Source organism: Odocoileus virginianus, chromosome 7, assembly GCF_023699985.2.
Source record: "Odocoileus virginianus isolate 20LAN1187 ecotype Illinois chromosome 7, Ovbor_1.2, whole genome shotgun sequence".
Classification (NCBI taxonomy): Eukaryota; Metazoa; Chordata; class Mammalia; order Artiodactyla; family Cervidae; genus Odocoileus; species Odocoileus virginianus.
The window spans coordinates 63,636,712-63,651,073 of NC_069680.1; the positions used below are offsets into that span (position 1 = coordinate 63,636,712).

The window sequence follows — 14,362 nt, forward strand, 5'->3', positions numbered from 1 at the left end:
GATGCCTCAGAGGCTTGCCTGGAGGTTCAGGGCTAGACAACTTTCTCTCCATGGTTAAATGTAGTTTACAAGATTTTGTGTTACTGCCCAATTTAACTTTCCAAAAACATCTTTGTTTAAAATATGGATTTGGAGTTAGAAATGTGGTCAGAAATGGAATGGAGTGGGAAGGGTGGGGACAGGAGGTGTTAGTGGAAAAAGGAGAGTAGGTTGGGCAGTGAATGAGAGGGGGGTCCTTAGTCCCATATTTGAAATTTTCAAGAGCATGGGATTGCAGGAACTCACTTTCCCTGCCACACTTCCTCTTGACTGTTTGTGGGAGGAACTCAGTGGTTCTTGGTATTAATATTATTCACTGTTCTTTAGGTCTAACTCTGTATTACATTTCAGAAGTGTTTCAGTTCCTGGAAAAGCATGGAAAAAGAAGTCTTTTAGGTTGTCCTTCTGACTTTCAGTATGTGTGGCAGAGTTTCAAGGAGCTGTGTTTCTTTTCATTTAAAACCTGAACTCCTGACAGTTTTACAATAAAAGGAACCAGAGCAGGAGGGGCCAGAACCCTGCCAGCTGTCCCCAGAGCTGCACAACTATATCTGCTCCTTTTTATATTCACTTAAAAAACAAACAAACAAGCCCAACAACAACAACAAACAGAGAAGAGGTTGGTGAAGACTTGTCTCTTTCCCAAATTTGAGATATTATAGAGAAAAGTACTTAGTGAAGGTGCAGTTTTTTTCTCTTCTATTTCATATCCAGAGTGTACTCTGGGTACTTAGACCTACATGGCAAGGTTTAACTAAAAGCTCTGTGGTACATAATGTAGTTGGCCGCAGAGTTATGGTTATTTTCATCCTTTATAAATATCTCAAAATTGCTTCTTAGTCCTAGTTGAATTTGTTTATAGTATATCTAGTGTTAGTATACTTCTATTGTTGCTTATGTCAGAATTCTGTTACTTCCATAATAAACACTCCCCTTCAAAAGAAATTCTTATGACATTCTTAGGACACCAAAATGTTTGTTCCTATAGACATTTTTGCTTTTAATGTGGTTGGTCAAAAAGTTTGTTGGGTACTCGAACAAACTTTTTGGTCACCCCAATAGATATGACATTTAAATGTATTGTGTTTAAATGGCTATTTACAACTCGTCTTATTCCAGAAAGAATTTAATCTGGCCCTCCCAGTGACTGTTTTAAATCTCCAAAATTGTCTAAAATTTATTCTGTTAAAAATTTTACTAACTAATTGACTTCCCAGTTTAAAAATGCATCTTCATTGCATATTTGCCATTGATCCTTTTTAGGAGAAAATGATAGTAATTATAAGAAATAATGTTAACTTCTTCATATTGTCACATCTCCTCAGGACCCAATTAGTCACATCCTTAGAGTCAGATTCTTTCCTTGACGTGTGGTAGCCATCCTTTATTAGTGAGAGAAAAAACAGTGACTTTTGAGAATATTGAATGCTGAGCAAAACTGGTTTTTCTATTGGGTTTCAAATCATTTTTGGGCAGTGGTGCGTAAAAGCAGATATTTAGGTTAGTAAGAATTATGAATTTGATTTATAGAGCTAATTTTCTGGGCAGTGGCAGTATTAACCAATCCAAAATTGGCAAAGCAAAAGATTTGCTGACTACTGTAAAAGGTTAGTGGAATCTTTGACAACTCTCTTTGGTAAAAGAAAAAAAATTCTTGAATTTCATCTAATAGAAAATAATGAGATTTGAGATCAAATGGGGCTTCTAGGACTGAGCCCCTTAACTTAAAATTGAAGTTAAATGAAGCAGTGAGGGAAAAAATGGCTAAAGTAGAACCTAACATGCAAGAAATGCTCAATTAAGGTTAGTTTCCTAACTAATAGCTATTAATGCTAGAGTAGACCCTAGAAAATTTCTGATCTTTGTTTCCTCTTAAATTTAGATTTTGAAATATAATAAATATCTATTGAATTTTTCACTGAATATATATGTATATTAGAGAAATGGTTATTAAGAGATTTTAAACTAAATATTTTTACATGACTTCAGTTTTTCCTCTTCAGCATGTGCACAGTATTTCCTAGGTGAGAGATTGTGAATTTTTAAAAAATCTGTATCTAGACAAAGTCCTATAACTTGTATTAGACCCTGAAGGCTATCCAGCTCTGAGGTTGGGTATTGCCTGAGACTTTCTTTAAAACAATATTAATTTGGGCCTTGCTAATTTGGAATTAAAGTTGACTTTTGAAGGCAAGGTTTGCTGTACAGAGTGAATCGAACAAGATGGAGGAGCAACAAATATTTGAGAATCAAAGCACTTAAATGCCACGTGTCTACTTGCACTAAATACAAATGGATTTTAAAATAGATCCTCCTACGACTGAGTCTTTTGTTGATAGCTATCATAATTTCATACACCTCAATAATAAAAATATTTTATTTCCATTTTTTCAGTAATTTAGTTTACTTCTTTTTAGTTGCTGTGGATGAGAATTTGTTATTTAGAGCCTGAGGTAGACAAGTTTATAACAGGAGAATGGTCTGTATCTTTTTAGATGGGGAAAGAGGGAATCCAAAGCTGAGAGTTCTTTAATTTGACTGAGTACTTTGGAAAAGCTGGAATCAGGCTGCTGAAATCCTAAGCCTAATTAATGAATGCTCCCTATACTTATTGGTGCTAGTGCTGGGTTTTGTTTGCATTTAAAGTGGGGATGCTCCTAGTGCCCCCAAGTGGAAAACTGATGGCACCACACCTTTAAGAACCCCAATTTACAACAGTGGAAATTGAAAAAAGGTGGGGATTTAAGACATTCCCTAGAGTTTCAGAGGGTAACTGTACTTGGATGGATGGACTCTGTAACAGCCAGTTCCCTGAGTATTAACAAAAGAGAGAGAGACTGACTTTTAAGGTGTTAGAGACTTAAGAGATGGCCAGTCGTTCAGTTGTGAGAATGGGTTCATACATATTTGTTATATTGTTTTCTGTGTTTTTATTTGCTTAAAAGACCCTATTAAAATATGTGTATATTTTAAAGGTGATTAGTCTGTTTAGACTTCTTATGGTATATCCTGGGAGGTTTTATGCTAGTCACTATGAATCCTGATTGTAAACAATAGATTGTGACCCCCTTAGTCTATTCTGCCTCTTCTTCCAGGTTAGGGATGGTAAGGGAACTAAGGATGAGGAGTGGCAGAGAAGGCTGAATGTATTTCTTTCCTGTGATACATTCAGTAGTTTATTTGTGGAATTAAAACTGAATTGCTAGATTAAAATTTTCAGTTTTCTTCTAACCAGTAATTTCAGGTTCCTCGGGTTAATTAAACATAGTGAAATATCATCCAGTGTGTATATTTCAAAACAAGATGTAAGAGAAACTGTGATTTGTGGCACCACATCCTAATGAGGCTTCTCTGAAGCCAGGAAGGCTTTGGCAGGGCTGCAGTATCTGAATGTTGACTAGTAGAAAGGCTGATAATGAGGCATGTGACAAAAGGGCTTTTTCCTGCTGATGATATTAAACTGCTTTGACTTGAGCAGTTTTACCAGTTTTCATAGTTAAGCAATAGGGAGACCAGAAAATAGAATTAACTGAAGATTTGCATGCAAGATGTTGCATTCTGACAGAAATAAGCATTATGGTGTGATGAGAATAATTTTTAAGGCTGTTGTAGGACTACTGTAGCTATTGTATGTTAATGGTGTAACTTCTTCTCTGTCTTACTTTATATCATGGTATCTCAGTTTTTGCAAAGAAAATAATTGATACTTTTCTTCAAAAGGACACTGAAGCCATGAAGAGAGCATTGGCCTCCATAGACTCCAAACTGAACCAGGCTAAAGGTTGGCTCCGTGATCCCAGTGCCTCCCCAGGTAACCCTCTGGTTTTACTTTTCTGATAGATACATCAAAAAGCTAAAACCAGACAAAAAGAAAATGAAAAAAAAGAAAGAATTTATTCCATAATCTCATAATTCTGAGATAACTACTGCAATATTTAGGGGCATATGCGATTCTCTGATAGTTTTGACTAATTGAAGCATTTCTGGTCCTTAAAAGGATGAAGGGCATGAATTAATAACCTCTCATCACAGAGGAATAAACCAAAGTGAACTAGGCATTCTTTGCCAGATTATTGGTTCACCCTTTCCCTGAATCAGAAAGGTAATTATTTTGAATAAAAGCTCTTCTCTTGTAGTTCCCATTGGGCAGATTTCCATTTATGCCAACAGAATACTTAATTAAGCAGATGAAATGATGATGCTAATAAGAATTGGGAAGCAAAGTTGACTTGTATAAAGATAAGACCCAAATAGGTTATTGAGCTAGGCTTTATGGATTTCCTAATCTAATATTTATTCAGTTTTAGATTAATATTTGAATGAATGTATAAAGCCTAATAGAGTTTGGAGGTGTTAAGTACTATTAAATTGTTAGAGCCTACTTTCATCTCATCCATATGCTTACCACAAGCTGCTTACTATCTCCAGCTGTTTATGGTTCCAAGGATCTTTTTCAGCAGTCTTTGTGGTTGAAACCTCACCCTACGGTTTAAGGGCACTGCTTGGCTGTTGACTATCAGATGTATTGCCTTCTACTCACTAGTCATTTAAAATCATCCTTTCCTTCACGAATGGAATGACTTGTAAAGCATCCTCTCTAAATAATTAATAGATCTATAATGTAGATACTGAATCTCTCTCTCTCTTTTTTTTTCTTCTGGCTGCCCCTGACTTTTGGGATCTCAGTTCCCCAGCCAGGGATTGAACCTCAGGCCAAGGCAGTGAAAGCCCAACATCCTAACCACTAGGCTATCAGGGCACTCCCTTGAATATCTCTTTATTTTAGGTGATGCTGGTGAACAGGCCATCAGGCAGATCTTAGATGAAGCTGGAAAAGTTGGTGAACTCTGTGCAGGCAAAGAACGCAGGGAGATCCTGGGAACCTGCAAAATGCTGGGGCAGATGACTGACCAAGTGGCTGACCTCCGAGCCAGGTAAAGTTCCTCTGCTCTCACCAGAGCACTGGTGCTAACAATTGGGATCTTGCTTCTGATGGAGTGATTCAGAAGCAAGTTTCTGTGAATTTTACTGAGTTCTCTTTGGCTAATAGATAACACAGGTATTATATTCTATGAATTCTTTGGGATTGGAGTGAATTTTCCTTTTGATGAACTTTTAAAATATGTAGATGCCTTGTAGTGAAGTTGAAGTTGAAATAGAAATATGTTTTTTTAGTTTCTAGTCATAGGCTTATGAAAAACAAGGTATAGCGGATAGATATCTTTTATGAAGGATGATGGCGAGAATAAGAAACATAAATTGGAATGATTTCACATGCCATTTAAAAAATCAGTTAAATAGATTATCCTCTGTGTTGGTCATATCTAGGCTCTGTTTTGGGGTTGCAAAGAGTCGGACACGACTGAGCGACTGAACTGATCTGAGTTTCTATTTGATCATTATTCATTTAGTTTTATAGTTCTTTTATCTATCTCTTAGCCACTTCAAGTTTTGGCTTTTAGAATCTACCTCCATTCCCCCAAACTATATAGAGTTTGCTAATAAGAAAACTCAGTATAATAGGTTTGTTTTGAACTCATACATATAGTTAATGAAGTTCTAAAAGACCTTCAATTTTTATGAAATTTTATACTATGGATATTGAGAAAATTGAGGTATAGATAAAGTTTAATTTTGCTTCTAGATTGTCATGACACATCTCGAGGTAATTGGAATATAGAATCTCGCTACAAACTAAGACCTCAGGAACACTACTTGATGTGTTGCACACATGGCCTCAAACGTATTAACATAATGGAATTCAGAATATAGTTCTTTTTTTTCTTTGGCCATGCCATGTGGCATGTGGGATCTTCGTTTCTCAATCAGGGATTGAACCTGTGTCCCCTGCATCACAGAGTCTTAACCACTGGACGACCAGGGAAGTCCTAAATACAGCTCTTAAGGATTGGTTCCTAACCTGTTTTGGACCAAGGTCATTTTTATAATTTGGTGAAAACTATTAATCTCTACCTAAAAAAGATGCATATAAACATGCTTATACAATATCATGTGTAATTTCCTGAAGTTCATGGATTCACTGTAGCCCTGGAAGCTCCATGGGCTTCAGGGTAAGAGTCTTTACCTTGAAGGAGAGAAAAAACTGCATAAATAAATGTGATCTCATTGAGTGCAGTGGGCCTTTTCTCCTGCTGTGAAGCAGTCTCCTCTGTCATGAGCCTGACAGGAACTTTACAGAAAGGACAAAAAGAAGTTCTGTTCCCATTCGGAGAAATGCCAATGCCATTTTGACAACATTCTTGGCTCTTCTAATTTCTCACTGCTGCTTCTTTTGTCTGCAACCTTTTCACAGTGTGGTAGACAACTTTCAGTTGGAATTCTCAAGTACACAGTTGTATGTATTTAGGGAAAGATGAATCTGAACAAGAGAACGAGGTAGTTACTGTACAGGATTGACCATAAATCTAAAGAGAAAAGGTTGAAGCAGTGAGGAGCCCAGTGAGTCTGCTTCACACTGGCGCCTGCAATCTCCTTTCACAATGAAAGATTGCAAAGCTGTCTCCCTATTATCCTTTCTTAGATATGCCTAACTTTCTAACAGTTTAGCGGCTGAAACTCAGTAAGTTTCCTCTTTGGTATTCTTTTATTCAGTAACCTAGGATTGTAAATGTATATTTTCCTCTCCATGGGACTCAATAAACTTTTTCTTTTGAATGAAAAATTATGTAGCCCATAAATATTTTTACTTTTTTACAGTTTACTTTTCCACACTTTTACACAAGCAAGGTTCCTCATCATGAATTATTAGATTTGAAAGAAAAAAGCAAATTAAAACATAAAAAGCAAAAAAAAAAAAAAAACAAACAAACATAAAAAGTATCTTTCCAAAAGTCTCAGACTCCTGTGCCATAAAACGGAGATGTCAATCATAAGTAAAACATGTGTCTATATTTATATACAAATATTATTGGCAATAAATATTATTGAGTTTACTACCTCAAATATTGGTATACATGAGAAACATAAGTTTAAAAAGAGATTAGATAGATGAATGATAAGTCCATAATCCATACTATCATTAAAGGAAGCAAAGATTTTTGGAGGTTATCCTAAAATCAGAAGCTCAGGTTATGATCAGCCATGCTATTGGACCAAATGATGGAGTTGTCACTCGCTATCGTTGAATTTACCAGGCTGGGTGGACTAAAAAATATGAATCTAAAAAGATGGCATATCTTACTTTCTTATAACTTGGGGAGTCTCTTACAAAGGGAAAACAAGTTTCCACTAACTCGCATCATTTTTTGTAGTAGTAGAATACCACTTCTGAGAGAGGAAAATAAAGAAATTAGTTCTTTAGGAACTTGGTAAGAACTTGTCACTCCATGCCCTTTTCCCTCAGTACTAACTGCTTTTGATACTTACAGAATGCATAGGAATGGATATTTAAGATTACCAATAGGTTATGATAATGACAATTCTGTAGTAATAATAGTTATATATGTGTATTGGTTTATTGCCAAACTGTTTTCAACTATTTCTTTTTGTTTGGCACCACTCTGTTTGATAAGCAGGGAAAATATTATTACCTTCCCACTCTTCATTTTCTAAATTAGAAAACTGAAGCCCAAAGAAGTTAAACATCATAAGATTCCACAGGTACTGGAGCCAGGATTTGAACACAGATCTCCTTGGTCCTGGTGTGGTGTGCTTTCAGTAACACTATGCATGCTGCCTCCTGAAACATTTTCAATGTATATTTGCCCATAAATAAGACAATCTAATGGGCTGTTTATTTCTAAAGCATACCTACTGTGGTAACAAACCCTCTGTAGCAATAAGATCACAAGTGCATTTGCTCCTCTAAAGATTAGGTTTGGTTATGTAATCACCACCAAGAGGAAAATTATAATTATCAAAATTTGCAGGTCTAGTCTTAAAGTGGTTATGCAGTTTCTTAAAGCTTCTGTATGATATTTTTTTTTTTTGTTTGTTTGTTTTGTTTTGACATATAGGGTCTTAATACTTTAACCAGGGATCGAACTCATGTTCGTTGCAGTGGAAACTCAGTCTTAACCACTGAAATGCCAAAAAAGTCCCTGCTACTGGTTTTAAGATGGTTTGGATGTTTTGCTTTGTTTCTCTCTGTTTCCTTGTGTTATCCCAGATTTAGTGGAAAAAAGGAAAAAGGACAAATATGTTAGCAAAATGATATACATTGTGCTTTCAGTATTATTTTGCCATTAAAATTTTGAGAGAGTACAACAGCAACACATCTGTCTGTAGGGGACAAGGAGCCTCACCAGTGGCCATGCAGAAAGCCCAGCAAGTGTCTCAGGGTCTGGATGTGCTCACAGCAAAAGTGGAAAATGCAGCCCGCAAGCTGGAAGCCATGACCAACTCAAAGCAGAGCATTGCAAAGAAGATCGATGCTGCTCAGGTAGCGATGGTGATTTTCAGGAGGGGTGGGAAATAAAAGACAAAGAGAAATGTTCCATAAATATCCTGTATCTCCCTCCCCCCAGTTTTCTGTGGCTGGATGATGGGTGTTTCTAAGTTATGACTGATTCCCAGCAGTTGTCATTGTTAACATGTTTCCTACTACCACAGGCTTAAGACTAATGTTTATCTATATTTTGAAATGGAGATCTTAATTTTGAATACTTCAGTTAGTTAAAAATAAGTGTTCTGAGTACCATTCTCCTAGTTCCTGATGGGGATTACAGTATGTTAAACCTGTTCTTCATCTTAGAATTTACAGCTATATTTGATCATAGCAATGTTAAAGGGTTAAAAGTTTTTGATACTACTCTACTGTAAAATGATTTTCAAGCATTTCATGAAGAAAAATGTTTAAGAAACTGAAGAATTAGTAAGGTATGATTAATTCAAAGATAAGATAAAACTCATGAAGATATTTTATCCTGATGAGAATGAAGAAAGTCAGTTTTAAAAAGACGGATTGATTTGATTTTACTTTAGCAAGAACCAGTGTAAAATAATAAGGACTAGCATTATTGCTGATATGCCTTGTGATTATTTTTGAAATATTTCTGATGCCCTTGTTACGTTGAATAAAATTGGTTCATGAGTAAATAACAGTGTGCTTATTTTTCATTTCAATGTGTGTAGAATTGGCTTGCAGATCCAAATGGTGGGCCAGAAGGAGAAGAACAGATTCGAGGGGCTTTGGCTGAAGCTCGGAAAATAGCAGAATTATGTGATGATCCTAAAGAGAGAGATGACATTCTGCGTTCTCTTGGAGAAATATCTGCTCTGACTTCTAAGTTAGCAGATCTACGAAGACAGTATGTATTTAATCAATTAAATTATGCTTTAACTCCTCCCTTTCCCCCCTAAGCACATACCTAGTTGAATTTTATAGGTTAAATGCACATATGATGCTCTTCTATTGTATTCTCATTGATTCTGTGTGACGTGGTAAGGGCAAATGGTTTTATTTATTTATTTATTTATTTTTTTTTTTTTTTGTCTATTTTCTTTCTTTTTTTTTTTTTTATTAGTTGGAGGCTAATTACTTTACATCATTACAGTAGTTTTTGTTATACATTGAAATGAATTAGCCATGGATTTACATATATTCCCCATCCTAGTCCCCCCTCCCACCTCCCTCTCCACCCGATCCCTCTGGGTCTTCCCAGTGCACCAGGCCCGAGCACTTGTCTCATGTACCCAACCTGGGCTGGTTATCTGTTTCACCCTAGATAATATACATGTTTCAATGCTGTTCTCTTGAAACATCCCACCCTCGCCTTCTCTCAGAGTCCACAAGTCTGTTCTATACATCTGAGTCTCTTTTTCTGTTTTGCATATAGGGTTATCGTTACCATCTTTCTAAAGTCCATATATATGTGTTAGTATACTGTAATGGTCTTTATCTTTCTGGCTTACTTCACTCTGTATAATGGGCTCCAGTTTCATCCATCTCATTAGAACTGATTCAAATGAATTCTTTTTAATGGCTGAGTAATATTCCATGGTGTATATGTACCACAGCTTCCTCAGGGCAAATGGTTTTAAATTAATTATTTAAGTTAGGATACTAAGAACACCTTTTTTGGGATCTGTTTTTTAAATTTCTTAGGACATTCTGCTACACTGTATTTGTGACTTTTCTGTTTCCCAGGCATATGAGGAAAGTAACTTGTGGTTAGCTGTGAAAAGATAGGTGTGTGTGGGGTGGGATTGAGGAGACATAAGAAAATATTTTCTTCCTTCCTAAGCAGTGTATTTTTTATGTAGCAATTATAAAAGATCTTAAATATGATATTCTCACCACAGCTTCTTTTGAAGATTTTTTTTTTAAAATCAGTGAGACAGATAAGGCCTTCTTAGCACCTACTTTGATTATATTGAAAAAAGGTGTTGCGTTCTCCTTTTGAATGATATTTTTCTGTCTTAAAGAAAGCAATTGCTTTCTTTAAGCAAAACACACATGCTAAAACAACATTAAGGAAGCGTACAATGGCAAAAGTTAAGAGTTGATTCTCTCTCCCACCTCAGTCCTCTAGCCACTTCTCCAGGGATAACCATAGTCAAGTATCTTGAGAGATTCAAGGTACTTGAATACTTCAGTTCCTGTTTTTCTGTGTTTCATTTAACTTGTATGTTTCAGTTCCTGTTCTTCCATGGGAGAGTGCCTACCTTTTTCTCAAAGAGGTACTTTAGAGTTCTTTCAAATCTTACATTGGCTAAGACAGCAATATTGGCTAAGAAAGCAAACTCCTGCCTCAGGCTATGAAATAGAAATGAGCGAGAGCAGGGTAGACATACTTTAGGCAGGAGGTTGTGGTGAGAGCAGCTTATGTAATAGCTGAGATTTGATTTGGTATCAAGCTCAATCAACTGGGGGTCACTGCTTTATACCCCAAATCTTAAATTATGTAGGTGGGAAAATGTATAACTAGGCAATTGTAAAATACAGTGGGTTTCCCAGGTAGTGCTAGTGGTAAAGAACCCGCCTATCAATGCATGAGACATAAGAGATGTGGGTTCGATCCCTGGGTCAGGAAGATGACCTGGAGGATGGCAGGGCAACCCACTCTAGTATTCTTACCTGGAGAATCCCAAGGAGAGAGGAGCCTGGTGGGCTACAGTCCATAGGGTCTCAAAGAGTCAGACACGACTGAAGCGACTGAGCACCCACACACGCAAAATACAATATCTACAAATTCAGGTATCTGTTTATTAATATTAGCTTGTTAGTATAGTCTGCTTACATTTTTACTAGATATGAAAATATACAGAGTAGGAAACTGTGTTCTCAGGACCTAAACACAAGTCCATGTACATAGCAAGCACTCACTAATGTTTCTTAATGAAGAGAGAATTAATGATGACACTGATAATAGCAGACCTTCATGTTTGGTCGCATGCCATCGTTACTTATAAATATATATCTAATATGTGTATTTATATAAAACTTCCTGACAGGGCAATTACCTTTTTTGTTCAGCTTTACAGAAATGGAGAAAGTATAAGAATTTAGAATCATAAAGGAGCTCTTAAGATGATATCTAAATTAGTCATTCTGTTAGGTAGGCTAATATTTGCAGTTTTATCAGTGAGACAGATACACTTCTCCTGGTTTACTTTTCTATGACCTACTGGACTTGAGTTATAAAATGAGTCATACTCTTGAGGTGGCAGGCTGGAGAGAAGGATCAGCTAATCTATTGATGACTGACTGAGCTCAGCTTACCAAATGGTTGAGCTTGGTTGAGCCAGAATGACCAAACTCATATTTAACTATCTTAACTGGGAAAAACAATCAGAGTTTATAGTATTAATTTCTTATTTAAGGGCCGGATAGATAAATCCCTTTCCTTTCAAGTCAAGTTAATAATAATCATTAGCAATTTGTCATCTCATTAGCATTCCTATTATCAATTAAGTCATCTCAATGTAAAGAGTATCTTGGTGTGACAGGGTGACTATTTTTTTCTTTGCAGAGGAAAAGGAGATTCCCCCGAGGCCCGAGCATTAGCCAAACAGGTGGCCACAGCCCTACAGAACTTACAGACTAAAACAAACAGGGCTGTGGCCAACAGCAGACCTGCCAAAGCAGCTGTCCACCTTGAAGGCAAGATTGAGCAAGCACAGCGGTGGATTGATAATCCTACTGTGGATGACCGGGGAGTTGGTAAGGCTATTAGTGCACTTAGCCCTCATTAAATTTATTTCAGTGAAGATAAGCAAGTTGTTGCTAGAGATCCTGTGTCATCTGTGATTAGGTACAGAGGGGCTCTTTAGTCACTGGTGAGTAAGTCATTCCACAGTATGACTCCATCTCTAAATGTAGCCAGTAATATTTCTTTGATTTAATCAAAAGTATTAGCAAATAAATGATTTTGTTGCAGGCAAATAGAAAAGTCCTCAGGTTGCAATTGAAACTTTGAGCTAATTATTTCCAGTTTATGTATACTTTCATTCTATTATAGTTCTTTCTGTTATTACAGTCCTTAGAAAGTTGACAGTTAAATATAATTTTTAAAACTAAATAAAAGGTACTTAACTACCTAAGTTATTTTCAGTTGTGAAGTCTCCTGCATCACACAATCACCTGTAGAGTTGATAAAGTAAAATTTTGATTTTTGAGATATTTTAGGAGTGGAACTGTAAGAATTTAGGTCATATTATGATAGCAAGCTTGTTGAAGCTGAAAGATATATTTATTTCATTTGCTGTATTCATTGGAAAATTTTTAATTATTTTAATTAATCCAGTGTTGGCTAATCAGGCAGATGTATAATTTACTGGTGGAGGAATACAAATTTTCTGAATGGCAATTTGGAATTATATGTCAAGAGCTTTAAAAAATAGTTCATACCCATTGACTCAGCAATTTGACTTATAGGAATTTATTTTAAGAAATAATTAGAGATATTTCTAAGGAGTTATAAGAATGTATATAAACAACATAAATATTTAATAGGTAAATTGCCAACAATTATGGTTCATATGATAAAATATTACATAAATTTTAGATCATGAATTTTGAATAATATCTAATGATGTAGAAAAATGCTCATGTTAAATAAAAAGAAGCACAGGATAAAAGTTAATGTATAGTTTATCCCAGTTTTATAAAAGATAAATGTATGTATGTATGTATATAGAGGAACATGCAATGCATTAAAAAAAAAACTGGAAGGAAATGTTCAAATATGTCAGTCTCTGAGAGATGGGATTATGGGTGGTTTATATTTTTTTACATTTTTTATATTTCTCAAATTTTTTTGTCTTATTAGTGGGGAAAAAAAACCACACCACTAAATGTTACTATTCAAAAAAGAAATCCTTGCCAGAATGGCACAGTGATTGGCCTCTCCATGTCCATGTGAGTGTCAGTGTCTTCCCTCCTGGTACAGGTCAGGCTGCCATCCGAGGGCTGGTGGCCGAAGGGCATCGTCTGGCTAATGTCATGATGGGGCCTTATCGCCAGGACCTTCTTGCAAAGTGTGACCGAGTGGACCAGCTGACGGCCCAGCTGGCTGACCTGGCTGCCAGAGGGGAAGGGGAGAGCCCTCAGGCGAGAGCTCTTGCATCTCAGCTCCAAGACTCCTTAAAGGTAGAGCTCGGGAGCGTGTATCCTTGCATTTCTTATGCTTAACTGTAATTGAAAAGCTAGGGAGGGAGAAAGTTTTTAAAATACATAATTTCCTGAGTCTAGGGAAAGTGAAAAAGATGTGATCAAGAATATAAGAAAATCCAGAGTTTATTAGGAAAAAGCTTATCAGTGTGTGATAGCAATTAAAATTGTGTTTCCCAAGAAATACAAGAGCTCTTTCATATCTGCTCTACCACGTATCACTTACACTTGTTTAGTCAGCCAGCTTTTTTTCTTAAAATGGACTCCTTTTTTAAACTTATATTTATTTAAAAGAAAAGCTTATAATTTTGAAGTCAGGAGCTTGATGAGCTAGTTATAATTTTTATAATATTCTATAAAAGAAACAATTATTAAAATAAAAATATTTTTCTATATAACACCTAAAATCTTCTTAGATATCATCAGCCAGTGCATGCCACCCACTTTGAGAAACAGTGGAGGTGACTGAGACTTTTTTGAGTATAAATCTATTCTAAGACTTGGATTGGAACTTCCCTGGTGGTCCAGTGGTTAAGACTCTACACTTCTACTGCAAGGATCATGGGTTCAATCCCGGGTCCCGCTGGTCAGAGAAGTTCCATATGCCTTGTGGTGCAACTAAGGAACAAAGAAAAACCTTAGGTCGGACTAAATGTGAATTATGAAAAGGAATTTTTTTCATGACTTCTGAGAACTCTCTTCTTTTGATCCATGTTAGAAAATGGATACATATATTAGTTATTGTTTTTC

The 14,362-nt window shown here is 36.1% G+C and overlaps 1 protein-coding gene across 2 annotated transcripts in view; it reads left to right on the forward strand.

Moving 5' to 3' along the window:
- The window catches only part of VCL (vinculin), a 108,381-nt gene that overhangs the window by 72,715 nt on the left and 21,304 nt on the right, over positions 1–14,362 (forward strand). For both annotated transcript variants that reach the window (XM_020914488.2, XM_020914490.2), the window contains exons 7-12: positions 3,760–3,850; positions 4,826–4,973; positions 8,287–8,440; positions 9,133–9,308; positions 11,973–12,163; positions 13,392–13,591. In XM_020914488.2, the coding sequence (XP_020770147.1) occupies positions 3,760–3,850; positions 4,826–4,973; positions 8,287–8,440; positions 9,133–9,308; positions 11,973–12,163; positions 13,392–13,591 (960 nt within the window). The remainder of the gene's footprint in view (positions 1–3,759; positions 3,851–4,825; positions 4,974–8,286; positions 8,441–9,132; positions 9,309–11,972; positions 12,164–13,391; positions 13,592–14,362) is intronic.